Here is a 25,991-nt window from a genome sequence, read left to right as displayed (position 1 = left end):
AAGGAGTTTTCTCCTTTCTAATATATTGCAAGAATTAGATGCTTTGTTTCCAGACAAGACTTAGAGAAACTTGTGCATGCTTTCATCACCAGCAGGGTGGATTATTGTAATGGACTCCTCACTGGCCTTCCCAAAAAGACCATAAGACAGTTGCAGCTCATACAGAACGCTGCTGCCAGGATTCTGAGCAGAACCAGAAAATATGAACACATCACACCAGTCCTCAGGTCTTTACACTGGCTCCCAGTTAGATTTAGGATTGATTTTAAAGTATTATTACTGGTATATAAATCATTCAATGGCCTAGGACCTCAATACATTGCAGATATGCTCACTGAATATAAACCCAACAGATCACTCAGATAATTAGGATCATATCAGCTAGAAATACCAAGGGTTCACTCTAAGCATGGCGAATCTGCTTTTAGCTATTATGCTGGAACCAGCTTCCAGAGGAGATCAGATGTGCTCCTACTGTAGTCATATTCAAATCCAGACTCAAAACACTTCTGTTTAGCTATGCATTTACTGAATGAGCACTGTGCCAATGTTCGTCCGACTGTTTGAACTGTACTGTATTTTATTTTTCTAAACTGTTTTAATTATTCTTATTTCTTTTTATTATTTTAATTTCTTCTATGTAAAGCACTTTGAATTGCCATTGTGTGTGAAATGTGCTATATAAATAAACTTGCCTTGCCTTCAAAATAGTGTCAATGTGCACTACTTCTTCCATCAGATAGTTTGTTATAAGAATATTTGCTAATCTTTCTTATATAAATTTGATAAAAGTGGAAATTAATCAATAAAGCTTTTCTAATTTGTTACCATGCCTTTGTCTCGTGCCTCCTGCATCTGCCCAGCCAATATGTCCATGTGGGCCCCATGTGGGTTTTTGATGGGCTGTCACTTGGAACCAGATTGGACAACCCAAATGGTGCCCATAGAAATGTATCCATTGGCTCCACATGGGCCTCATGTATGTTATCCCATTGGGGCACATGATGGGTCCATAGTGGGCTCTAAGAGGGACCCATTTAGATGTTCATTATGTGGGCTTACTTGGGTTGCCAATGGGTGCTAATAATGGTTCCAAGGTGGACCTTATGGGGCCCACATGGGTGATCACACTGGACCCATAAATGGCCCCATTACGGTTTTATTGTGGGAACACAGTGGGTGAACATTGGGCCCCAATTATTCCTTTCTTTAAGGATTCCAGTGGGTCAAATACAAAATTGTTAAAAGCTGACTGCCTGGCATTTAAGTTTATAAACTAACATTTATAATGTGATGTAAAGATGTATTGAAAAAAACAAACACAAAAAAACAATAACCTAGTATCATAGTTAAGAAATCTAATCCAGCAACTAATGGTCAAAAAACAGAGAAAAGTGGAAAGGCATGGAAGGTTACGCCAGCAAAACAGAATCATAGAATATCAACAACCCTCAACTGCAGAACTGGTGAAACAGGGTATTTACACACATTAACCATGATAATAAGTGCTGCTGAAACCAACGACTCAGTTTAGTACACAGGGTGTCACGTTAGACCACAATGATGCACAAGACTAGCATTCAACATTATGACAGTAATATCTGCTTTGCTGCTGCGGACCAACAGAAAACGCTTTGGGATATTGTGAGGAGGATAAAGAATTGGTCAGTTTCCGTGATTGTTCTGAAATCAGTCTAATACAAAAAAACTGATGTGGGGGAAAAGGTCCTTCAAATAAATAAGAGATGGTTCAGCAGGACCAGTCAAGTCTCAGCTGAAGTAATCAGTATAACAGATCATTACAGTAAATGAACAGTTATTTCCTTTTCATCTGCCTTGTTTGTCAATCTTCCATAACATAACCATCAATATAGCCATAACAAAATAAAAACAGACGTCGATTAAGACTCGATGTCTCTCCATGAACGACAGTTTGTGTTCAACAGTCAGAATAACATTAGCTGGGACGACATGCAGTGGGACGGAGCGCTTTTCCGGCATCACAAAGGGAAAGAGATCCTCCTCCAGCGGCACTCTGATAAATTGTGCAATAAGAGAATCACTGCTGGCATCAGAAAAGCTAACCTTCCTCCAGTGTTTCTTCTTCCATGAGTCCTCATCATAACACTCAAGCTTTACTCTCACTACCTCTGGATTTACACTGATATTTAATCTGGACATTCCAGTGGTCAGCAATCTGTACGAGTCTCCATCACGTCTGAGACCCCAGAAGCCGTTTTCAGGGGTCAAAGGTTGCATTATAGGCATTTCCTCCAATCCAAAACACACTCCAAGTGTCCATTGGCGACTGTTTCCCACTTCAATTTCCCATGTGTGAACACCATCACTGTATCCCACACTTCCCAACACCATCCGGTTCCTGTGCAGACGAAGAGGGTTGGGTTCGTTCTGCCGACGGAAACATGAGGTCACAGAGGTCAGATCATCGGACACAGAGACGTCTGGTGGAGATGTGTTAGGGTTCAGGATCACGGGATCTGGAGAGATTAGAAGAAAATAACATCTGTCGACTTATAAGCACTTGTTACAGTATCCGACAAATACTAGCACTCACAGTAAGGGCAGATGTCCTTCATCTTTTCCCACACTTGGTACTTCAAGTTGCCCAGATGTTTAGGAAGATCAATGAGAGTTTCTGAACTCAGTTCTGCATCTGGAAGCGTATATTTAGTCCTAAATACACACACACACACACACACACACACACACACACACAAACCTCAGAGAAACAAATATTTGCACTGATAAACTCATGAATATTTTCTTTTAGAAACCAATAAATACCTGTTCATAAGGCAGTTATAATTCTGTGAATGCACAGCAAGACAGCAAGATTAGTGACTGTAATAAAATAACAAAACGTGTGAGTATGTGAAGGTTATTCCCTCCCCCACCTGAAGGAAAGTGATGTCATCATCCTTCATTCCCTCCTCCACCTCTCGGAGTCTGTCTGAGAGTGAATGTATTCTGCCCTTCGTTTTCTTCTCCATCTTTCCTCTCTTTTGTTTCTCTTCTTCATTTAGAGCTGCTATCCTGCTCTCCTCCTCCTTTTTGAGGAACCGGTGGATTTTCTTAAACTCCTCCCTGATTCTTGTCTCTGTCTGCTGAACTTGAGACTGTGAGACACATTTTGTTATGACACATTTTAAATGTGATGTTAAAGATACACTATGTCAGTGGTTCCCAAACCTGTCCTGAAGGACCACCAACACTGCACGTTTTCTTTTTCTCCCTAGTCAAACACACCTGATTCAACTCATCAGCTCATTAACCCATGTGATAATGAGCTGATGAGTTGAATCAGGTGTGTTTGACTAGGGAGAAAAAGAAAACGTGCAGTGTTGGTGGTCCTCCAGGACAGGTTTGGGAACCACTGCACTATGTAACCATCTAGTGGTTAATAAACAAAACTGCATGCATCTTTCAGAGGAGCATTGTGCGTTTTTTAATGGGAATTCAAACTGTGTCGTCTAGAGCAGTGGTTCCCAATTCCAGTCCTCGTGACCCACTGCTCTGCACATTTTGTAGGTCTCTCTTATCTGACACACTCAGTTCAGTTCATGGAGTCTCTCCTAATGAGCTGATGATCTGGTTCAGGTGTGTTAAATAAGGGAGACATACAAAATGTGCAGAGCAGTGGGTCACGAGGACTGGAATTGGGAACCACTGGTCTAGAGGACACTATATTGGGAATGCCCCCGGCATGACAGGTGTCTGAAGTGAGTCTAAACATGACAATGAACTTGACATTGGCCAGCGACAGCCCATGACGTTCTGCGACCGTGAGTATAAAAGGGCACCTGTGAAATATGGCATCCTCTTTCTTGTCTTCGGGCGACCGTTTGTTTGAACACTTGTCTAAATAAGGCGACTATGGCTAGCACTAGCGCTAAGAGCTTTTGGAGGTGTGTTCATCCTTGTCAGTGTTATCTGACACTGGTTGACACACAATATGGAGTTATTTGCCTGGACAAGGATAATCATGGGGCTCACAGGTGGAGCTCGCCGACGAGTTTGAAAAAGGTATGAATGTCTCTCATTCGTCAGTGGTTGACGAGAGTGAGCTGCTGGATTATGATGATGTGTGTTATGATGATCACTCATGTCATCTGATCCAGCAGCAAGCGCTCCTCGCCTCAAGCCAAGATGAGCAGGATGAGGCTGTTGATGTCGAGGATGCCTCTGAGCACTTTCAGCACTTTCAGCCCAGGAACATTTTTTTGTCGGGACATAACCGCCCAGCTTGTACAAGCCTTCCCTTTTTCCCAGATCTTCACACTGAGGGGGAGAGATCTTGGGGAAAGCCATATTCAGCCCGCATCCATCATTCCCAAACAAACTATGCTTATGTGGAGAGGATGGTTATGCATCGACGCCTTCTGGCCAGCTGTCTCTCGTTAGGTGAGCCATCTTAGGTCTCTGCCAACTTAGCTGTTGCGTGTCACGCCACACTTAAATGGCAGAGCATATCGGGTAGTGGGTCAGGTTGGAGCGGGCGGTGGAGGAGCTGTGCCGTACTACAGATTTGGTTCTCCATGCCACAAAACAGACTGCCGGCGCAATCGGTCGATCCATGGCAGCCATGGTGGCTACGGAGAGGCATCTCTGGGTAAACCTGGCCGACGTCAGGAAGAAAGATAAAAACGTTTTCCTTGATGCGCCGGTTTTGCTTTCGGATCTGTTGAGACGGTGGTCGGAAAGTTTAGGTAGGTGAAGGCAAATTTGTTTGCATAGGGAGCTCTCAAGACCTGTATATAGTACCATGGCCAATCCAGGTCTGCACCTCAAGCAGCGAAGGGGTCTGGCCCACCCCACCTCTTGTGCTCCCCTTCCTTCGAGGGGTAGATAGTGGAGGAGGCGTGAAGCCAGAGGGAGAAGAGAAGACCTTAGGGAAGTGATCCAAAATAAACGCACTCAGCATTTCCTTTCCCACTCACCATCCCCCTTCCATCCCCTGATTGAGGTCAGGTGGGGCTCTGACACGTGTTTACATCTGGCCCTGAAGCTGGACCAATGATGTTTTTGGCAGTATGCTATTCCCCTAAAGGTGTTCGAAGGAATCTCTCTCTTGCAGTTTGGGCTCTGGCCACAGGGAATTAATCACGATGCTTGTGTGTACAATAGGGATGAGGACTTCTTTTGAGTCTTTGACTTTACACTACCAATAAGGCACTCGTCCCTTCAGCATGGGTATTTATTCCCCATAGTGTCCTCTAGAGCAGTGGTTGTCAAACCTGTCCAGAGGACCTGATTTGTCATGACACCGGAGCTATTTTTCTCTGTGTAAAGCCGCGGTCACACTAGACTTTGAGAACATGATATTTATAAAGGATGCATTTGGTTGATTAAATGACAAAACTCATGTCCTCTGAATCAGCAGGTTCTCATGTTTATATAACATTTATTCAAAGCATTCACCTAATGTTAATAAATATCATGGCAGAGCAGTGAAGTGAAGTGACTGAAATATGAAATATGAAATGACAAAAAACATATTGCAACACTGCCCATTCTTCACTACTGTAACCGGTTTATTTTGTCTGTTGGAGTCTGGCATGTTTTCAACATTTTAAAGAATATACCTGGAATGTCTATAGAAACTGTCACCTGATTGAATTTAGAGATCTTGGCATCTTGTCCTGCACCATTCCTTAATGACAACAAGATCTTCTCAGGAGGACGAAGAGCTGCTTTCAGCTTCCCCTTTAAAGATAACCTCACAAGTTATCTACGTATAAACCTTGTTTTTTATTTATTTTTTTATTTTTTTAAGAAACTGCACTGTAAAAAGACGTTATTGCCTTAATTTTTTAAGTACAATCAAGTTAGATGTTTAAGTCATTTCAAGTTAAATTACATAAAACTGACTTAAATCTTGTATTATCTTAAAAAAAGATGTAAAATGGCTTAAATTTTGATAAGTTAAAGCAATGTAAACATATATGTTGTCATAACTTATTGATTTTTTTTTTTTTTTTTACAGTGTGTGTGTGCTGTCATAAATGACATTTAAAGGGAAAATCTATTTTATTCTGCCTACTTTACTACTGGGTATTTCATCAACAGCATAGTACATTTTAAATACAGATATAGATTTTAAGACTTGGAATTAATACCTGCTGGAAATGAACAGATTAAATCAGGGGTTTTGAGTGCATTTCAGATGAGAAACCAGCCTAAACCACCTATGATCATCTAAAACCAGAAATCCATCTTAAGCTGGTTTAAGATGTTTTTTTTTTTCCCAGAAAGGTTATATCTTTAACACACACACACACGTTATTTATTTACTCACATTTATTTATTTATAATTTCTATATTCTTTAAGTATTAACTGTAATATTACTCTAATAACCGCATGACATTGCTGACAAATAATGAAATGTATTTAAAATATCACACACTTTCTCACCTTGCGTTGTCGTACAGCCTGTTGTAGCGGTAGTATTTTGTGCCATTTGTGCTCATGTTTCTTACACTCTGAACATAAAACATGTTCATCTGTTTCACAAAACATCTGAATAATCTCTCCATGTATCTGACAAACATGTTCTCCATCCCTCTCCTTCCTCGTGTTGTTCTCTCTCAGGTAAGACTCACAGGTGTTCCTCAGGCTCAGATTGGACACCGGTGGCTGAGGTGAAACCTGTCGACAGACGGGACAGTTTCTGGATCTGCTCGAGGTCCAGTGATCATTAATGCACTGACGACAGAAACTGTGACCACAGCTCAATAACACAGGGTCAGTGAAGAGCTCAGTGCACACGGGACACGACAGCTCTTCCTCCAGAGACATTTGGAGAGAGAGAAATGAAACTAAAGCCTATAATTCACTGCGAACAAAAACACTTTTTTAAGAGCAGCAGAAAACACTTCTTTATTTTAGTACAGCCTCTCTGCTAATGAGGAAATGACATTTCAAAATTTGATTGGAAGAAAATGTTGGGGAACAACAAAACGTGTGTAAATATCTGTCCAACAGGAGGCGCTGTTCGCTGAAAACTCTCTCAGATACAAGTGTCGTGCAAAAGCATGAAATAAAAAGATTTGTAGGCTACTTATTGGCAATGTACACACACTTTTGAAATATTTGTGACTAGCAGATTCAATTCAATCCAATTCACGTTTATATAGCGGTTTTCACAATACATATCGTTTCAAAGTAGCTTTACAATGCATGCATCTAAATAACAATTCAGAGGTAACTGTGCCCAATGTATTTCAGAAATGTACATATACAAATCAACCAGTTAGCTAATTTAAGGCAGAATCAATAAGGTAATTGAAGACAGTTTTACGATTTATGACATAATGATTACATGGTCTACTTGAGATTCAGTACTGTAACACTGTTGCATGCTTGTATATTTGGCAAGAGTGTGTGTGTTAAACCACGCCCACGAACTTTCTGGCAGATTCCACCAGAACACAGCTGCTTTTCTTAAAGGGGCCGCCGCGAAATTAAAGGCGCATACCCCAGAATGTGGGTTTGTCACTCATAACTCTTAAGTCTGTACAGTTTAATTACCAGATATTATAATTTCTCTGTCATTTGCCAGAAGATTGAGAAAAGAAGATTTGTCGGACTTTTTTTGTACTACGTTGTTTCCCCTTTTATTAAGAAACCCTTCCCTTTAATTCTCCACCAGGGACCACCAAGAGTCTCTCCGTGTTTATGTCGGTGGGCATTAAATCGGCGATGTTCACTGTTCGCGTCAGCGCTGCGCGATCAGTCTCGCGGCTCCGCTTTTCTGCCTGATCTTCCGCTTTTCTCGGGCTCGTCTCTCTTTCTCCGGCTATGCATCTGCTGTGTTTCTTTGTGCTGCTGCTCTGGAGCGGTCCGGTGCGCGGTTATTTCCCGGAGGAGCGCTGGAGCCCGGAGTCCGCGTTGCTCGCGCCGCGGGTGCTGCTCGCGCTGGTGTGCCGCAACTCCGCGCACTCTCTCCCGCAGGTCCTCGGCGCCATCGACCGCCTCAACTACCCCAAAGATCGCATGGGTGTATGGTGAGTTTGGCGGATTGAGATTATAGAGTTTAGTGATCAGAATTGGTGTTTTGCGCGATTACGCGACTGACAGATGCGCGTCCACTGTACAGATGTTTTGCGTGTTAACTGTAATGCATTGACTGCAGGGTTTCCACACATGAAGTGAGGGGAAGTAAACAACAGAGGTGTTTGTGTGTGTGTGTTGAGTGAACTAAACTAACAGCAGCTGTGCTTACATGAGTGTGTTGAGATTGATGTGTGTTTGGGAATGAGAGAAATGTACAGTTTTGACTCTCTCCCTGCTGTGGACTGTGTGTGTCTGGAGGGGAATTGGCGAGTTTCGACGTGTCCAGGGCACACAGACAGACACCCCCTTCATGCCCCCGATCAGGTTCAGCTCTGCCCCCTTTTTCCACTCATCATGATCCGATCAGCCGACGTGTCTTTGTAACGCGCGGATGGAATTGGCGAGGAAACAACAGTCTTCTGCATGAATGAGAGTCGGTGAGCGGAAAACTTTCCCTGCGGCGACAGAGATGACATTTATGAAACACCCTCTGAGAAACTGTATGACCTCAGAAAATACGCATGGTGAACTAGCCAGGCTAAATATTGTTTATTCATAATAATTTAGAGCATGTTGGAATTTACCCCCCTCATCAAACATTATTTTGACACTAATGGAACGCAAATTATTTGATAACATGTTTGTTAAATGTTTGGCAGCGGCTATTTGCGCTAAGTTTAAACAGCAATAGATTGTATTTACACTATGTAAAAAAAAAAAAAAAAAAAAAGCTGTAATAATTAAGTGTAAGCGCTTTTATCCAAAGTGACTTATGAAGTAGGAACAAGCGATTCATTAAGGAGCCAGCAATGTTCGTTATACACAATGACAGGTTTATTAGAAAGACAACTAGATTAGATTGGAACAATTCACCAAACAATTAAAACTGTCACTATATCATGTGAGAGTGCTGTCTTTATATAACCCAATGGAAGTGAACAAGTTATAAAATGACAAAAACAACAACAAATAAAACTACATAAAAGTATACAACTTGTGTGCTAGATTCCAAGCTTTATTGTAGTATGTACTGTAATTAAAGAAGAATATTTTTTTTCAAATAAATAATCAACTGATCAGCTCTTGTTGCTTCTTAAGATGTAATGTCCAGGTTAGGGCTGTTACGATTCCTCGGTTTAATTCGAGTTCAGAGTGAAGTGTGATCTTTAATTATTTACATGCATATGCAGGTTATGAGTTTGGGAACGCATAACTCTGACGCGCTGTGTGTTTCATAGCGAAGTGTTGCACGGTTTTCATTTACACGTGTGGAGCGTCTCAGAAGTTAACAAACTCCATCTCTACATATGCTGTGAGTTTGGGTTGCTTTTAACATATTATATAATATAATCTGGGTGCACAATACATCAATGTTTCTAAATATGCAAACTGTTCATCGCAATTTCAAAATAAAAGTCTAAACCCTCGTTTTGAGTTTGCATGTTTTGATGTCCACATGTTCTTGTGCAAGAAATGATAGTGGCTGTAGCATTTCTATCGTAAAGAAGTGGACAAATATTAAAGATTAAGCAAACATTTGAATTAAATGTTGTTTGGCCAACATTAAACAAGGATTTGATCTACTGTAAAGTGGGTCCCTCAGCAGGCACTTGTTATAATACATAATGTACATAAGATGATTATGATTATATTATGAATGTACATTATGTATATTTTTAACAGTGTTGTTTAATACAATCATATGATTACTTGATTTTGAAACTTTATTATTATTACCTCATTGTTATTAAACATATATTTTAAGTCATTGTAATGGTTATTGTTCACTTCGATCTATTTGTATTACTACAAAAAAGATCAGATTACTCGATTAATTGACGAAATAATCGTCAGATTACTTGATGAATCTCCAAAAATAATCAACAAATAACTCGATTAATCATATAATCGACCAATTACTCGATTGCCAAAATAATCATTAGCCCTAGTCCAGGTATTGTTTAAAATCATTATTTATTGAATATAAATTGGTCTTGCTATCAAATTACTGCCGCATTCGATGCGTACATCCGTTCACATCAAATAAAGTTTGTTCTAGTGTATAATGTGAATAAATGAGTATACATGACAACAAAAACTGATGAAAAAAAAGACTTAATTTGTGGGTGAAATCAATGTTTAATTGTTGGGTGTGTTTAAAATAGCATTGGCACCGATTAGCCTCTGCATATGTAAAACATTTCAGACATGGTATCATCCTCATTTCCTTCAGAAGAGTCTCAGAACTGAAGCGGCGTGTAGTGAACAGCTGAAACCGAACCGCCAGGGTTTGTGTCGCCGCCACAAACAGACCAGAGCTCAACCACATGTGACCCGCGAGTCCCAGAGTTTAGCGAGGGCTTTAGCTAACTCAGACTGAACATCTTGGCAGATCTCTGCTTCAGCACACACACAACAAACTCCATATAATCTGCAGCTTTATTACAGGATCAAACTCAAACTGCACGTAAATCAGTGATGAGAGGCGCTGACCGCTAACAAGTAGCCTCGCTACACTAGCGTAGCACTACAGCGGGAGAACCCTGCGGTTCACACACTCATAGAGTCATACGACAGCTCGTGTTGAACATCTCCAGTGGGCTTCTCCTCACTTTTCCCGTTATATCCCGGTGGGTTGCCGTGGGTTGGGCGTGTCCGTGTGATTGGTTCCCGCCAGAGCTGCGGTTTCCCGCCTTTCTTCTCCCGCGACGTAATGACTTTAATTATCAAATGAGCGCTTTCGTTTGATGACTGTCTGTGAATCAGGCGGCCACTTTATTACAGATGTGATTTTGCACCCAAAGATGTTTCATCACCATTTTAGTACCATAATTATGTGTAATGTATCATTATAATATACACTATCGTTTAAAGGTTTGGGGTCGGTAAGATCATATTTTGAAAGAAGTCTCTTCTGCTCACCAAGGCTTTTTTTTGTTTAAATCAAAAATACAGTAAAAACTATAATATTTTGAAATATTGTTACAATTTAAAACAGCTGTTTTCTATGTGAATATACAGTAAAGTGTAATTTATTCCTGTGATCAAAGCTGAATGTTCAGCATCATTACTCCAGTCTTCAGTGTCACATGATCCTTCAGAAATCATTCTAATATGATGATTTGATGCTCAAGAAACATTTATGATTATTATCAGTGTTGAAAACAGTTTCATATTTGTGTGGAAACTGTGATACATTTTGTTTTTCTGGATTCTTTGATTAATACAAAGTTAAAAAGAACAGCATTTATATGAAATATAATAATTTGTGTAAAATCTTTACTTTGAGTTTAATGCATCCTTGCTGAATGAAAATAAATAGTTTCTTCCAAATGTCTTTTTTGACCCCCAGCTTTTGAAATATATATATATATATATATATATATATATATATATATATATATATATATATATATATATATATATATATTTTACTGTAATTGTTATTTTTGTTGAAAATTTAAAGAAAACATTGTTTAGTCTGTATGTTGTTATTACATATTTTTTATTATTTTTTTTATTTTTTTTAAGCAAAATATCACATTATTCACAGCTAAAATCGTTCTGGAGCTCAAACAAAAACTCAACACACACACTCAACTTTAATGGTGTTTTTCCTCCAGATTCTAATCCTAATTATGAGCAGCAGTGCTAGTTTTGCTTGTCTTTGCAAGTTTAGTGACAATAATGGTAGTATTCACACCTGTAGGTCAAACACACACACACACACACACACACACACACACACACACACACACACACAGGCGGAGTGGAATGGAATTTGCCTCAGGAACCTTCATAAGCCTGTGTGTGTGTGTGTGTGCGCGCGCGTGTGTATGAGAGAGAAAGAGTGTGTGTGTGTGTGCGTGTGTAAGAGAGTGTGTGTGTGTGTGTGTATATGAGAGAGAGCGTGCGTGTGTGTGTGTGTGTGCGTGTGTGTGTGCGTGCGTGTGTGTGTGCGTGTGTGAGTGAGTGTGTGTGTGTGCGTACAGTACTGTGCAAAAGTCTTAGAGATATTAACATGCCTAAGACTTTTGCACAGTACTGTATGTGAGACTGTGTGTGTGTGTCTCTGTGCGTGTGTGAGTGTGTGTGTGTGTGTGTGTGTGTGTGTGTGTGTGTGTGTGTGTGTGTGTGTGTGTGTGTGTGTGTGTCTGTGGGTATGTGGGAGCATGTGTGTGTGTGTGTGTGATACAGCAGCACCTGGGATCCGTCTGTTCACAGTAAAGCTGGATCTCCTGCATGAGAGAGAGTGTGTGTGTGTGTGTGTGTGTGTGTGTGTGTGTGTGTGTGTGTGTGTGTGTGTGTGTGTGTGTGTCTGTGGGTATGTGGGAGCATGTGTGTGTGTGTGTGTGTGATACAGCAGCACCTGGGATCCGTCTGTTCACAGTAAAGCTGGATCTCCTGCATGAGAGAGAGTGTGTGTGTGTGTGTGTGTGTGTGTGTGTGTGTGTGTGTGTGTGTGTGTGTGTGTGTGTGTGTGTGTCTGTGTGTGTGTGTGTGATCTCAGTGATGGATGGTTCTGATTCTTCAGCCTCTCATGGATCTTCTTCTGAACAAAACTGTGCTTTTTCTAGAATCAACTTGCACTTCTAAAAGTGTGCTGAGTAAAAGTGTGCGGAGTAAAAGTGTGCGGAGTAAAAGTGTGCTGAGTAAAAGTGTGTCAGTCTCTCGTTCTGCAGCCAAACGTTAAAGACGAGCTTCGCTTTCCAGAGGTCGTGTAGTGAAGTTAATTATGGAGTGATTTTCCACTTTCAGGAACATTAGAAAGCTCTATTTATAGTCCTCATTTCTGGAGGTTCAGCCGTCTTCTCCATGTGTGTTCCTGATCTGATCCGTGATTACATCTCCTCAGGGTGGCCACGGACCATAACTCCGACAACACCTCCGCTGTCCTGCGGGAATGGCTGATCAACGTCCAGAGCTTTTATCATTATGTGGAGTGGAGACCAGAGGAGGAGCCCAGGTGAGCCCAGCCTCACACTCATGCAAACACATACATATCTGTCAAACGTTTGGAAACATTACTGTTTTTAATGTTTTTGAAAGAAGTCTCTTATGTTCATCCTTTATTTGATCAAAAATACAGTAAAAAACACTAATATTGTGCAATATTATTGCAATTTAAAATAATGGTATTCTATGTGAATATATTTGTAAAGTGTAATTTATTCCAGTGATCAAAGCTGAGTGTTCAGCATCATTACTCCAGTCTTCAGTGTCACATGATCCTTCAGAAATCACTCTGATATGATGATTTATTATCAATGTTGGAAACCGTTGTGCTGCTTGATGTATTTTAATAACCTGTGATACTTTTTTCAGGATTCACGGATGAATAAAAAGTTAAAAACAACAGCATTTATTCAAAATATAAATCTTTTCTAACAATAAAAATCTTTACCATCACTTTTGTTTTAAAATCATTTTAACACAAAAAAATGACTGACCCCAAACCTTTGAACGGTAGTGTATATTGTAACAAAAAGATTTCTATTTTAAATAAATGTTGTTCTTTTTATTCATCAGAGAATCCAAGCTTTTGCTATATGCATTTTTTATACAAATATATTGAATTATTATATGAATTTATAAACTACATTACATTTTTTGGGGGGAAAGTTGGACCACATGTTGTTTTATGACCTGAAATACCCTTGCCTTCCCGTAAAAATGCATTTCGAATATAAAAAAACCCCCATTTTTAGTGTCTGGGCCGACACTATGTTGCTGTCTGGGATGCTAATTGTAGTGCATTTCAGTCATTTTAAGTATGAATTGCATCTTAATGTATATTTGATTGGTAGGAGAACAAATACGTGTGATTGACCTGAAATTCACAACCTCACCACTAGATGCCGCTAAAATCCACACACTGCACCTTTAATGTGTTCCTATGTGTGATTGTGTGTGTGTTTGTCAGCGTCTACGAGGGCGAGAGCGGGCCGAAGCACTGGACGAACCTCCGGTACGAGCACGTGATGAAGCTGCGTCAGGCGGCCCTCGAGACGGCCCGGGAGATGTGGGCCGACTACTTCCTGGTACCTCGTCTAAAGCATCTCCAACTCATGTTTGTGTCTGTGACCAGTGGCTTTATTACCTCTAGCATCATCCACAGCCGTAACGTGAACATAATGACACAGTAGAGTAGGGGTGGGCAAACTTTTTGGCTCAAGGGCCACACTGGGTTTTAAAATTTGACAGAGGGCCGGCCCAGTAGCAGATTATGAAACACGATCTCATGAAAGTGCGTATATATACCACGAATTAAATTTCTCGTACCATTTACGCCAAAAATATATTTTTTTTGCGTGCATAATGCTGCGCACTGTAAACCCATTAGTTAGGATTAGGGGTGCGGAGTGCAATTTTTAAAAAATATTTGAAATAATTTGAAAGATATTTTGAAAAATGTCAGTAACCAAACAGTTGATGGACCCCATTTACTTCCATAGTAGAAAAAAAAAAAAAAAATACTATGGAAGTCAATGGGGTCCATCAACTGTTTGGTTACCGACATTTTTCAAAATATATTCTTTTGTGTTCAGCAGAAAAAAGAAATTCATACAGGTTTGAAACAACTTGAGGGTGAGTAAATGATGACCGTATTTTAATTTTTGGGCGAACTATCCCTTTAAGTGCGTATCATATGCACGCGAAAATTGCGTTTCATAAGAACTACAAATACAATTCGTGGTATTCGAACTTTCATGAGATCGGGCTGAGCAAACACATTTACGTTGTGGCAACGTCTGCGCGAAATTCAACAACTGAGAGACGACATTCTGACAATACATTTTTTTAGATATCCCCCATTTAGCATGTTATGTTTTGAGGTTAATTTTTAATTAGATGTTTGATAATTATAGCCTATACTTTTTAAATATTGTTTATCCTTATTATTATTTAATGGGCCTAACCGTAAATTAGAAACAAAACACCTAAGTGTACACTTAGAAGAGTAAAAATGACAGAAGGTTACGTTAATTCAACTTTATTAAAACTGCATGGCAATCAATTTGCACTTCCAAAAGTCATACATTTGTGGGGGAAAAAAAACGAAATAAGTATAATAAAATAAAACATAAAAAGCAAAGGCAGATCAGAACATTTAATGAACAAAACCGGGTTCTGTACATGGCAGACAGGGGATCGAAAGCCGGGCGATAAAGGAGGATACATCCACAAATCCAGAGTAGCAAAACTAAATAGCAGACAAATCAAAGGAAAAACTAAACAGGTGTGCAAGCGGTTACCGAACATTTTTTTCTCTGTGAGTTTTCAAAAAAAGAAAAAAACATTACCGTGCACCAAGTCTATGCGCTTAAGTTGCTGTCTGTTTGGTTTCCATGGTGACGCGTCTAGCTTGTTACGTGACACACCGCAGCCACGACAGCGCTGAATGAATGATGATCTGCTTTTATGTCATTTTTCCTTTTTTACATTTGCTAGCTATGGCATGAAATATCTGATATTCCGATTGTCAAATATATGCAACGCAATATATATATATATATATATATAACGCAAAGTATTTCAAGAAAAAGGCAAAATGAATGCGATCTTTAGACAATTTTTTAAATACTCGACGGGCCGGATTAAACAGCCTAACGGGCCGTATGTGGCCCGCGGGCCGTAGTTTGCCCACCCCTGCAGTAGAGCGACCCGAACTGACACTGTAATTACAGCTCAGAGGTCAGAGGTCGCGACCCGTCCACTGACGGGGTGTGTGTGTGTTCGCTCAGCTAAAGTTAGCAGCACTGTTCGGTGTGTCTGTTATTTCTGCGCGTGTTTATTTCTGCAGCTCTGTGATTTGCTCCGGCTGCACAGTTTTGAGGTTTCGAACTGGTTTGCATGTGTTTTAGTCGTAGTACTTTGTTCCATTATAGGATTATAGACACTTTTCACCGAGAACCATCAATCAAAACCACTGGCACGTCAAGTAAAAAAATGATTTCTGGGATACAGCATCACGGTTTTCCTTTGATAACTGCCAATTTAAACCAAGTCATAATCCGATTTCAAAACAATTCCTTACATAAATTATGAGAAATGTATAATTTATAGTACACATCCTGGGCCAATTTAGTTCTTTTTTTGCTGTGCAAATGCAAAATACAGTAGCTAGTGCCACAAAGTTCGGCTAAATTTACTTAGTTGCAATTTCATCCTTACAAATGTGTGATTACAAATATATTTAAATGCATGACAAGTTTCAATATGACAGTACAGTGTATTTTAGTTTAGCATAAATGTTAATTGTCAGTACATTAAGCAGTCATTTAAACATATTGGCAACACTTTATTTTACAGTATCCTTGTTACATATGTTACATGTACTTACTGTAGTAATAACAGTAAATTATGCATAATTACATGCCACTAACCCTCAACCAAATCCTAATCCTACCCTAACCCTATAGTTAGTACATGTTGTTGCTTAATATTACTCAGTACTTAAATATATAATTACACTGCAACAATGACACCTTAAAATAAAGTGTAACCAACATATTTCAAAAACAATAGAAGTATGAAATTGCATATAAAGATGTGCTTTAGTCCTACTAAAGTGGGTCAAAAATCACTCTAATGCTCAGCTAATTGCATTTAATACATTTTTAAACTATAATACATTTTCATTTAATTGCAAATAACATGCAATGACGTGCCCAAAAATATATTTAAATATTAAAGGAGTGATGTGGAGTGAAAGGAGTGAAAAAATATTTTAATGTTCCTTGAGGTTCTCTTATAAAGTTAATAAAGTTTTTTGCACAAAAAAAAAAAAAAATATATATATATATATATATATATATATATATATATGCAGAAAACAGATTATTTTCATCCCTCATTCTAAACCTCTGTCTGAAATGATCAGTTTTTAATGTGCGGCTCCTTTAAAGCTTGTCAGTAAATGCCTCTGTTATGATTGGCTAACTTTACATCACTGCATATGAAACAGTATCTACACACACTCGCTATTACACACACGTAAGTGTATTAAAAACATTATCCATATAAAACCATCATGTACAGACAGAGCATTATGAAATAATTTCCTTGAGCTTCATCTTTCAACAAAAGTTTCTTGGCAAACTCTCTGTTTCAATGTTCCTCATTCACAAAACAAATCTGTCAGATGCTCCGAACAAACATATAATCCTCCGGCGTGATCCGGGACGCCATTAACACGATCTTCTGGGATCTTCTGAAGTCTGTACAGGGACGCAAACCTGCAAACCTAACCCTTCCATTTGATATTTGATGATGCAATACTATTGGTCGATGTCTTGCTCTGGAGGCGGGCCTATGCAAATGTGTTTGCTCATGTGACATCGCGTGCGAATGTCTCTGTTTGCAGACGGTGGACTGTGATAATCTGCTGACCAACAGTGATGTGTTGTGGAAGCTGATGCAGGAGAACAAGACGATCGTGGCGCCGATGCTGGAGTCCAGAGCCGCGTACTCAAACTTCTGGTGCGGCATGACCTCTCAGGTGTGTGGAAACACCAAACACACGCGTGTCCTGTCAGCGTGTGTCTTAGTCCTTCAAAATCCTCTGATTAGGGGGTTTAAACTCTTGACATCTGACATGGTTTGTTTAAAAATTTTAATTATATTTTATATTAAATATATAATAATATATAGAGAACTATATAACATTCTATAATATTTTTTCTACTTTTGTCAACTAAAAGCGAAATTTTCTAAAATGGATACAATGATATAAGTGAATTTTTATTTTTTAAACTTTTAGAACTATAACAGTTTTAGTTTCACCTTTTTCGTCAACAATATTGCTTGTTGATATAGTTATAGTTAACTATATTAGCATCCACACCAACGGATATAATCGCATTAACGAAATTAATTGTAATAACGCGGTTCATCTAATATTATTCAGCTTTTAAGAACAAACAGAACGTATGCCGGCTTCTCTTGTAGTGGGCGGAGCTTATGCGCAAACAGCAATCTCATTGGATGGCGCTCATCCCTGTTTTAATTTCAGCAAATCAGTTCGAGCGAACGCTGACAACGTGATTAACATTCATGAACCCAGCAGCTCATGTGTTGTGTATTTTCATTATTAGTAGTAGCATTATTATATTTTAATAATGATTACTATTATGAATTACTATTATCTATTTTTTTACAGAAACACTGAATGACTAACAATATCTTAAAGGGATACTCCACTTTTTTCGGAAATATGCTCATTTTACAACTCCCCCAGAGTTAAACAGATGAGTTTTACCGTTTTAGAATCCATTCAGCCGAACTCCGGGTCTGACGGTACCACTTTTAGCATAGCTTAGCATAGATCATTGATTCAGACGAGTCCAGTAGCATTTCTTTCAAAATGACCAAAGAGTTTCAATATTTTTCCTATTTAAAACTTGACTCTTCTGTAGTTAAACCGTGTACTAAGATCGACGGAAAATGAAAAGTTGCGATTTTCTAAGCCTATATGGCTAGGAACTACTCTCATTCCAGCGTAATAATCAAGGAACTGTGCGGCCGTACCATGGGTGCAGCAGGCGTAGTGATATGACGCAGCGCCTAAAAATAGTCCCCAGCTCGGTAACTTCTTCCAACGTGACCGGGACTAAGTTTGTCTAACCTATTAGACCTATTTTCAGGCGCTGCGTCATATCACTACGCCTGCTGCACTCATGGTACGGCAGCAAAGTTTCTTGATTATTACGCCGGAATGAGAGTAGTTCCTAGCCATATAGGCTTAGAAAATCGCAACTTTTCATTTTCCGTCGATCTTAGTACACGGTTTAACTACAGAAGAGTCAAGTTTTAAATAGGAAAAATATTGAAACTCTTTGGTCATTTTGAAAGAAATGCTACTGGACTCGTCTGAATCAATGATCTATGCTAAGCTATGCTAAAAGTGGTACCGTCAGACCCGGAGTTCGGCTGAATGGATTCTAAAACGGTAAAACTCATCTGTTTAACTCTGGGGGAGTTGTAAAATGAGCATATTTCCGAAAAAAGTGGAGTATCCCTTTAACACTTTTGTCGTCTGTCACTTTAAATGCTCGTGCTCTTTAAAGCAGGATGGATTCTGATTGGCTGTCGATATTTTTATCGTCCATCAGCTGGAAAAAATCGTTCTGAAATGGATTCCAGCAATATCGTTCATTTGTGGCGTTATCGTTAAAGTCATGGTTCAATTCAGGACAAAGAATAGTGCAGCTGCGAGTCGGACCGTCATTTTTTTGTTTAACATCCCGGGACAGTTCCACGTCAAGAAGGTGCGCAGTCAAACCACTTTATCACTATGTATATAGTCATCGTGCTTGGTGTGAACGGGCTTTAGCGGTGAATAAAAAGGTCATGAACCAACATTTTTCCGTCAGAGTCTGAGTTAAAGGTGCCTTGCGTAATATTTAGGAGGATCTGTTGACAGAAATGCAATATCATAAACATAACTGTGTTTTCAGTGGTGTATAAAGATCTTACATAATGAACCGTTATGTTTTTATTACCTTAGAATGAGCCATGTCTGTCTACACACACACCGTGGGTCCGCTTACATCGACATGTTTCTACAGTGGCCCTGAACGGACAAACGCGTTTCGTCACTATTGCTGTTCTTAGTGTAAAGAAGCTAGATAAAGTCAGCGAATAAAACACTGACACAATGATGAACAAGTCACAATAATATTCACAATAACATCGTTTTACTGAATAATTAAGTAAACCTAATTTCTTAATTTATCTTTGTAAAGAAACCTCATTGTTTAACTGGCTACTCTCTGCTGTCTCAGACGACGACATCACTTCCTGTCGGCCACCGTAACTTCTGTTGGGTGCAGTTCACAACCTCACCACTAGATGCCGCTACAAATGACACAGTGCACCTTCTGTGTGTGTAGGGTTATTACAAGCGTACGCCGGCCTACATGCCCATCCGCCGGCAGGAGAGGAAGGGCTGCTTCGCTGTTCCCATGGTTCACTCCACGTTCCTGGTGGATCTGAGGAAGCAAGCGTCCCGTCAGCTGGCCTTCTTCCCGCCTCATCCCGACTACAGCTGGGCCTTCGACGACATCATCATCTTCGCCTTCTCCGCGCGGATGGCAGGTTATACTATACAATATTCCATAATATTCTTTCTACTTTTGGGTGACTAAAAATAAAGTGAAAATGATATAAAAAATATGAATGAATAAGAATAATCTTTTATAATTATAAACACTTTAGTTTCACCTTTTTTTCGTCAACAATATTGCATGTTGATATAGTCAGAGTTATTAGGTAACACTTTACAATAAGGTTCATTAGTTAATATTAGTTAACTACCTTAGTTATCATGAATTCAGATTCATGGTCATGTTTTCATGTGCGCTACTTTTGCTTGACTATTTAACGTCGTTCCCCCCGCAGACGTTCAGATGTACCTCTGCAACAGAGAGACTTATGGGTATTTCCCCGTGCCCCTGCGCTCCCAGAATACCTTGCAGGACGAGGCAGACAGCTTTCTGCACTCGCAGCTGGAGATCATGGGTGAGTCACATGACCCCGGACTGGTTTTTCTGCTTGAAGTTCCTCTAGTGGTTTTATCAAGGCTGAGAGCGCAGAGAAACGTACTTAATGATTTGTTCTGTCTGCAGTGCGCAATCCTCCGACAGAGCCGTCCGTCCATCTCTCTCTTCCTCCTAAACAGCCTGATAAAATGGGCTTTGATGAGGTAAGGAACTCAGTTTATTAGAATTATTTTATTTTACTTTCTTATGTTACTTTATATTGTGAGATTTTGTTATTTTATATTAAAATGATTTATTTTATTTTAAGTTGTATTATGTGAGTGTATTTATATTTTATATTAATTTTTATTGTATTTTATATGATTTAATATTGTATTATATTATTTAATTTAATTATATATTAAATTATTTTATGAAACACTGTAATTATAAACTACTGTAATATTTTTATTTTATATATTTTTTGTATTATTTAATTTTGTATTATAGGATAATTAATTTTTAAATGTTTATGTATGTGGTTTTATATCATAATTTTTTATATTATAAAAAATATATAAATCTCATTATAAATTGTTTACTTTTATCTTATATTAAATTAATTACTTTTTATATTGTATCATATTATTTAATTTAATTCTATTTTCCATTATTTTATGTAGTATAGTTTTATATTTAAATCGTTTTTTTTCATATTATTTTGTTGTATTGTGTATTATAGTGTATTTAATTGTTTTATCTTTTATTTAATTTTATATTATTATATTTTTATTGCATATGATCTCATATGAAATTATAGAATGGTATAATATATTATTATTGTTATAATGTGTGTGTGTGTGTGTGTGTGTGTGTTGAGGTGTTCATGATAAACCTACTGAGACGCTCAGACCGCAGGGATCGTATGCTGAGGACTCTCTACGAACAACAGATCGAGTGCAAGATCATCGCCGCTGTAGATGGCAAGTATGTCTCAAACACACAAACACACACATCTGCAAACATGAGCTTCCCATAATGCCCCTCTCTCACACACCGACTGTCTGACACGAGTGTGTGTGTTTCAGGGCGCTGAACACCAGTCAAGTGGAGGCGCTGGGGATCGTGATGCTCCCCGGATACAGTGACCCGTATCACGGCCGGCCGCTCACTAAAGGAGAACTGGGCTGCTTTCTCTCGCACTACAACATCTGGACAGAGGTGAGAGAGAGAGAGAGAGAGGGAGAGGGAGAGGGGGAGAGAGAGAGAGAGAGGGAGAGGGAGAGGGGGAGAGAGAGAGAGAGAGGGAGAGGGAGAGGGGGAGAGAGAGAGAGAGAGGGAGAGGGGGAGAGAGAGAGAGAGAGGGAGAGGGAGAGGGGGAGAGAGAGAGAGAGAGAGAGAGAGATAGTTTTTCAAGTAATTAGACGAGACAGCTGTCAGAAATAAAATGGAAGAAAAAACGATATAAATGAAGTAAATGCTGCTTGAAGTTTTTCAGATATTTATCTAGTTTATCTGCAGTAATATTACCAAAACCAGTGAAAAATCATGAATTTTCACACCCATGTTGATTCAAAAGCAAAATCTCATACTTTTGTAGACGTTTTTTTTATTTAAAATGTGAAATATTCATGTAAATATGAACTAATTAAATGTAGCCTTCAAGTGTTCTCAGTTCAGTAAACATTGTTTTTCAAGTATTTTTTCCAGACGAGACAAGAGTCAGTGATAAAAGTGCAGAACAAAAATACAGTTTTCCAGAAATTCATGCTGAAAATGAAAAAGACAAAAGTTGAATTGCAATAAAAATATAACTACATTTTAAGATTTATTTAAATTGCACTTATTTATTTATTAAGTTAGTTAGTTAGTTAGTTAAATTGTATTTATTAAAAAAAAATTCTTGGGCATGATAAAGGCATATCTGTGAGATCTGAAGTTGTGTAATACCCAGTTATGAGCCAGTTGTGTGTCTTGCGTCAGATCGTGGATCGAGGACTGAAGACGTCTCTGGTGATCGAGGACGATCTGCGCTTCGAGATTTTCTTCAAGCGTCGCCTGCAGAATCTGATGTATGAGATCCAGTCTCAGCGGCTGGACTGGGACTTGATGTGAGGAAACACACACACTTTCAATTGAAAGGAGTTGATAGATGCATTTTCTCATGAGCCGTCTCTGTGTCTCTCTCTCTCTCTCTTTCTCTCTCTCTGTCTCTGTCTATCTATCTCTCTGTCTCTCTCTCTCTGTCTCATCCCCTCAGTTACATCGGACGGAAGCGGATGCAAGTGGACCGTCCGGAGAAATCTGTTCCCAGAATCCACAACCTGGTGGAGGCGGATTATTCCTACTGGACGCTGGGATACATGATCTCGTTACGCGGAGCGCAGAAGCTGCTGCGGGCCGAACCGCTGAAGAAGATGCTGCCGGTGGACGAGTTCCTGCCCGTCATGTACAACAAACACCCCATGTGAGAGAGAGAGAGATCTTCATCTGTCTGTCTGTCTGTCCGTATCATTAATCCCAGTGTTCAGTTTCCTTTCAGTCGGTCACGTTCGACCTGGGATCGTCACGATCGCCGCCTCACGTGTCTGGGCATTGAACACGCTGAGGTGGTGTTCTTGGATGAGTCATGCACCCATTGTGGGATGCTAAGAGCTAAGGTCGAGACTCCTCAGAGGGTTACTTCAGGCAGTAGTGCGGGTGACCTGAAGATCACGGCCTTGAGGCTGGACGATTGGTTTCTCGGGGTGGCTTAGGCTGGTTCTCAGCCACCCACCCCGGTTCCTTTCTTCCCGGAGGTGTATGAGGAGCACACTGGGTCATGGATGGCATCTTTCACTGCCAGAAACCGTCCCAGTGGCTCCTCCTCCCTCACCACCCCTGATGGCGGGCCGGCTAAGTTTTACACACGCATCCCTCCAGTGGAGCGGGCCATTGCTATCCAACTGTGCCCTAACTCCACCTGACGGGGGAGCCTTGTCTCACTTCCCGGGTTTGTAAGCACTCGTCGGACTTAACCGGCAAGGCTTACCAGACCGGTGGGGAAGCCGCCTCTACCATACATGCCATGGCGTTGTTGCAGATCCATCAGGCCAAGGCACTGAAGGACCTGCACGAGGGTGGTCATGATCCCCAAGTTTTCCAAGAAATTTGTGGTGCGACGGACCTCGCACTTCAAGCGACGAAAGTGACCGCATGGTCGGTGGGTCGTGCGATGTCCACTGTGGTGTTCCAGGAACGCCATCTCTGGCTGTATCTGGCCGAAATAAGGGAGACAGATAAAGTCAGGTTCTTTAACTCCCCCGTGTCCCAGACCGGCCTCTTCGGCGACATGGTCGAGAACTTTGTGACAGCCCCTCCCTGGCCCATTCCTCTGAAGAAGGGCACGCTTTCCCAGTGTTATCCAATAGTCTCGATGTATGGGTTACCCTGGAACAACATTTCCGCGTTGCCCGGGGTACAGGAACATTGTTAAAAGTTTTAATATAAAACATTGTTAAAAAGTATAATTTTTTCAATTAATAATTATGATGACCATAATACTACATTAAAACTAATAAAATAAATAAATATATAATTATGAACAAAGGAAGAAGGAATAATTATTTGATTTCTGAGGCTCAGACATGTTTGTCCCTCCATCATTTGTCCAGTTGGTTGTCTGTTCGTCTCATGTTGTGTCCCGTGTGATCTGTGCAGTGAGGAGTACATGTCCCACTTCCAGCGGCGGGACCTGCGGGCGTTCTCGGCTGAGCCTCTGCTGGTTTATCCCTCGCACTACACCGGTGACCCGGGATACATCAGCGACACCGAGACCTCCACCGTCTGGGACAACGAGACCGTCCGCACCGACTGGGACCGGGCCAGATCCCGAAAGAGCCGCGAGCAGGAGGAGCTGAGCAGCGGAGCGCAGAACTCAGACGTCCTGCAGTCACCACTGGACAGCACAGCCCGAGACGAGCTCTAGCACACACACACACACACACACACACACACACACACACACACACACACACACACACACACACACACACACACACACACACACACACACACACACACACACACACACACACACTTCTCCCGGGAGGTTTCAGAGACATGGCTGAAGTGAAGCAGTGTTTTATTGGACGTAGATTCTCAGATTGTCCTGAAATGCTTGACTGGGAGCAGAAACGATGAGTTTATTCATTTGAAAGGGAATCTCAAGGACAATCCACATGATTTGACATTGTTGACATGAATTAGTTTTAGATAGTTTTAACCTGATCTGATGGGTTTCGTTTAACGCTAGTCCTGGCCGATCTGTGACATATGGATCAATGTACTTGATTCATTCCTTTATTATCTCACATGATTTCAGTGAGCGTTGACTTTCTCTGTGTGCATCCCAGATTATAGTGAGAATCAGATCGGCATGTTTTTATCTGATAGTTTGCTTGCAGACGACTAATTTATTGCTTGTTCAGCTCAGTCCTGATGGACGTTTCCCGTCATGTGAACCACACACTAGTTTTTTACTTTTGTTTTTATATTTTCTATTATTTCCAGTTGCCTTGAGAGATTTATAGGGGAACAGAAAACGATGAAACTGAATCATTTTAAGGCTAGCTAGCAAAGAAATACTTGTGTTGCAAACTAATGTTTACGTGCTATCTCAAGAACCGGCAGTAAAATGAATTACCTGAGTGAAAACTGAGTAAAAACACTCCTCTTTCTTTTACATGTTTGTCACACTAACTTGTACGTCTCCTGAATGTGCCTTTTATACCAAAGAATAAAGTATGTTACTTAAAGTCTGATTAAAATCTTTTTGATTATTTATTTGATTATATATATATATATACACACACACATATACACACACACACACACACACACATTATATATATATATATATATATATTACAAAAACTGCATTTTTTTAAAACATACATTACCTTTCAACAAGTTTAGGGGCAGTAATTATTGTTATAATACTTTTTTTTTTCTTTTTTTTTTTAAAGAAATTAATACTTTTATTCAGTAAGGATGTGTTTAATTGAAAAAAAAGTGCTGGTAAAGACTTGTATTATTATAAAATATTTCTATTTTGAATAAATGCTGTTCTTTTGAACTTTTTATTCATCAGTGAATCCTGAGAAAGCATCACAGGTTGACATGAGCAGTTTTAGTAGGAGAGAAACACGAATCGCCTTTTTCAGCATTTCTTTAAATACTCAGACCAAGACAGACACTCTTTCAAACATGTGTTAACAATGGGAATCTGCGTCAATCACGCTCGCAGACTTTGGTATAGTTTACACCAGTGGTTCTCAATTCCAGTCCTCGTGACCCACTGCTCTGCACAATTTGTAGGTCTCTCTTATCTGACACACTCAGTTCAGTTCATGGAGTCTCTCCTAATGAGCTGATGATCTGGTTCAGGTGTGTTA

General features: G+C 39.9%; 2 protein-coding genes across 4 annotated transcripts; one reads left to right on the top strand and one right to left on the bottom strand.

The window, feature by feature from the left end:
• Positions 1 to 24: 24 nt before the first annotated feature.
• On the bottom strand, positions 25 to 6,895 carry trim35-1 (tripartite motif containing 35-1). Of its 2 annotated transcripts, XM_084402592.1 has the most exons (6): positions 6,434 to 6,895; positions 5,629 to 5,724; positions 2,916 to 3,137; positions 2,806 to 2,828; positions 2,576 to 2,694; positions 25 to 2,498 (listed from the first exon to the last, which is right to left on the bottom strand). In XM_084402592.1, exons 1-6 carry the CDS (start codon positions 6,815 to 6,817, stop codon positions 1,828 to 1,830), a joined length of 1,515 nt encoding a protein of 504 aa, XP_084258718.1. In that variant the 5' UTR covers positions 6,818 to 6,895; the 3' UTR covers positions 25 to 1,827. The 2 variants fall into 2 exon arrangements, with proteins under 2 accessions (XP_084258718.1, XP_084258719.1); XM_084402593.1 differs by lacking the exon at positions 5,629 to 5,724.
• Positions 6,883 to 25,352, top strand: colgalt1b (collagen beta(1-O)galactosyltransferase 1b). Of its 2 annotated transcripts, none has more exons than XM_084402540.1 (12): positions 6,883 to 8,025; positions 12,930 to 13,040; positions 13,998 to 14,115; positions 17,442 to 17,576; positions 19,969 to 20,173; positions 20,477 to 20,596; positions 20,704 to 20,780; positions 21,437 to 21,543; positions 21,645 to 21,777; positions 22,540 to 22,667; positions 22,817 to 23,023; positions 24,256 to 25,352. In XM_084402540.1, the coding sequence occupies exons 1-12, from the start codon at positions 7,820 to 7,822 to the stop codon at positions 24,521 to 24,523; spliced, it is 1,815 nt and encodes a 604-aa protein (XP_084258666.1). In that variant the 5' UTR covers positions 6,883 to 7,819; the 3' UTR covers positions 24,524 to 25,352. The 2 variants fall into 2 exon arrangements, with proteins under 2 accessions (XP_084258666.1, XP_084258667.1); XM_084402541.1 differs by having other exon boundaries at positions 7,379 to 8,511.
• The last annotated feature ends 639 nt before the right edge of the window (positions 25,353 to 25,991 follow it).

The sequence above is a fragment of the Rutilus rutilus genome (assembly GCF_951802725.1).
Source record: "Rutilus rutilus genome assembly, chromosome: 2".
In the NCBI taxonomy this organism is placed as follows: domain Eukaryota; kingdom Metazoa; phylum Chordata; class Actinopteri; order Cypriniformes; family Leuciscidae; genus Rutilus; species Rutilus rutilus.
This window is presented reverse-complemented; position numbering and strand designations above follow the sequence as displayed.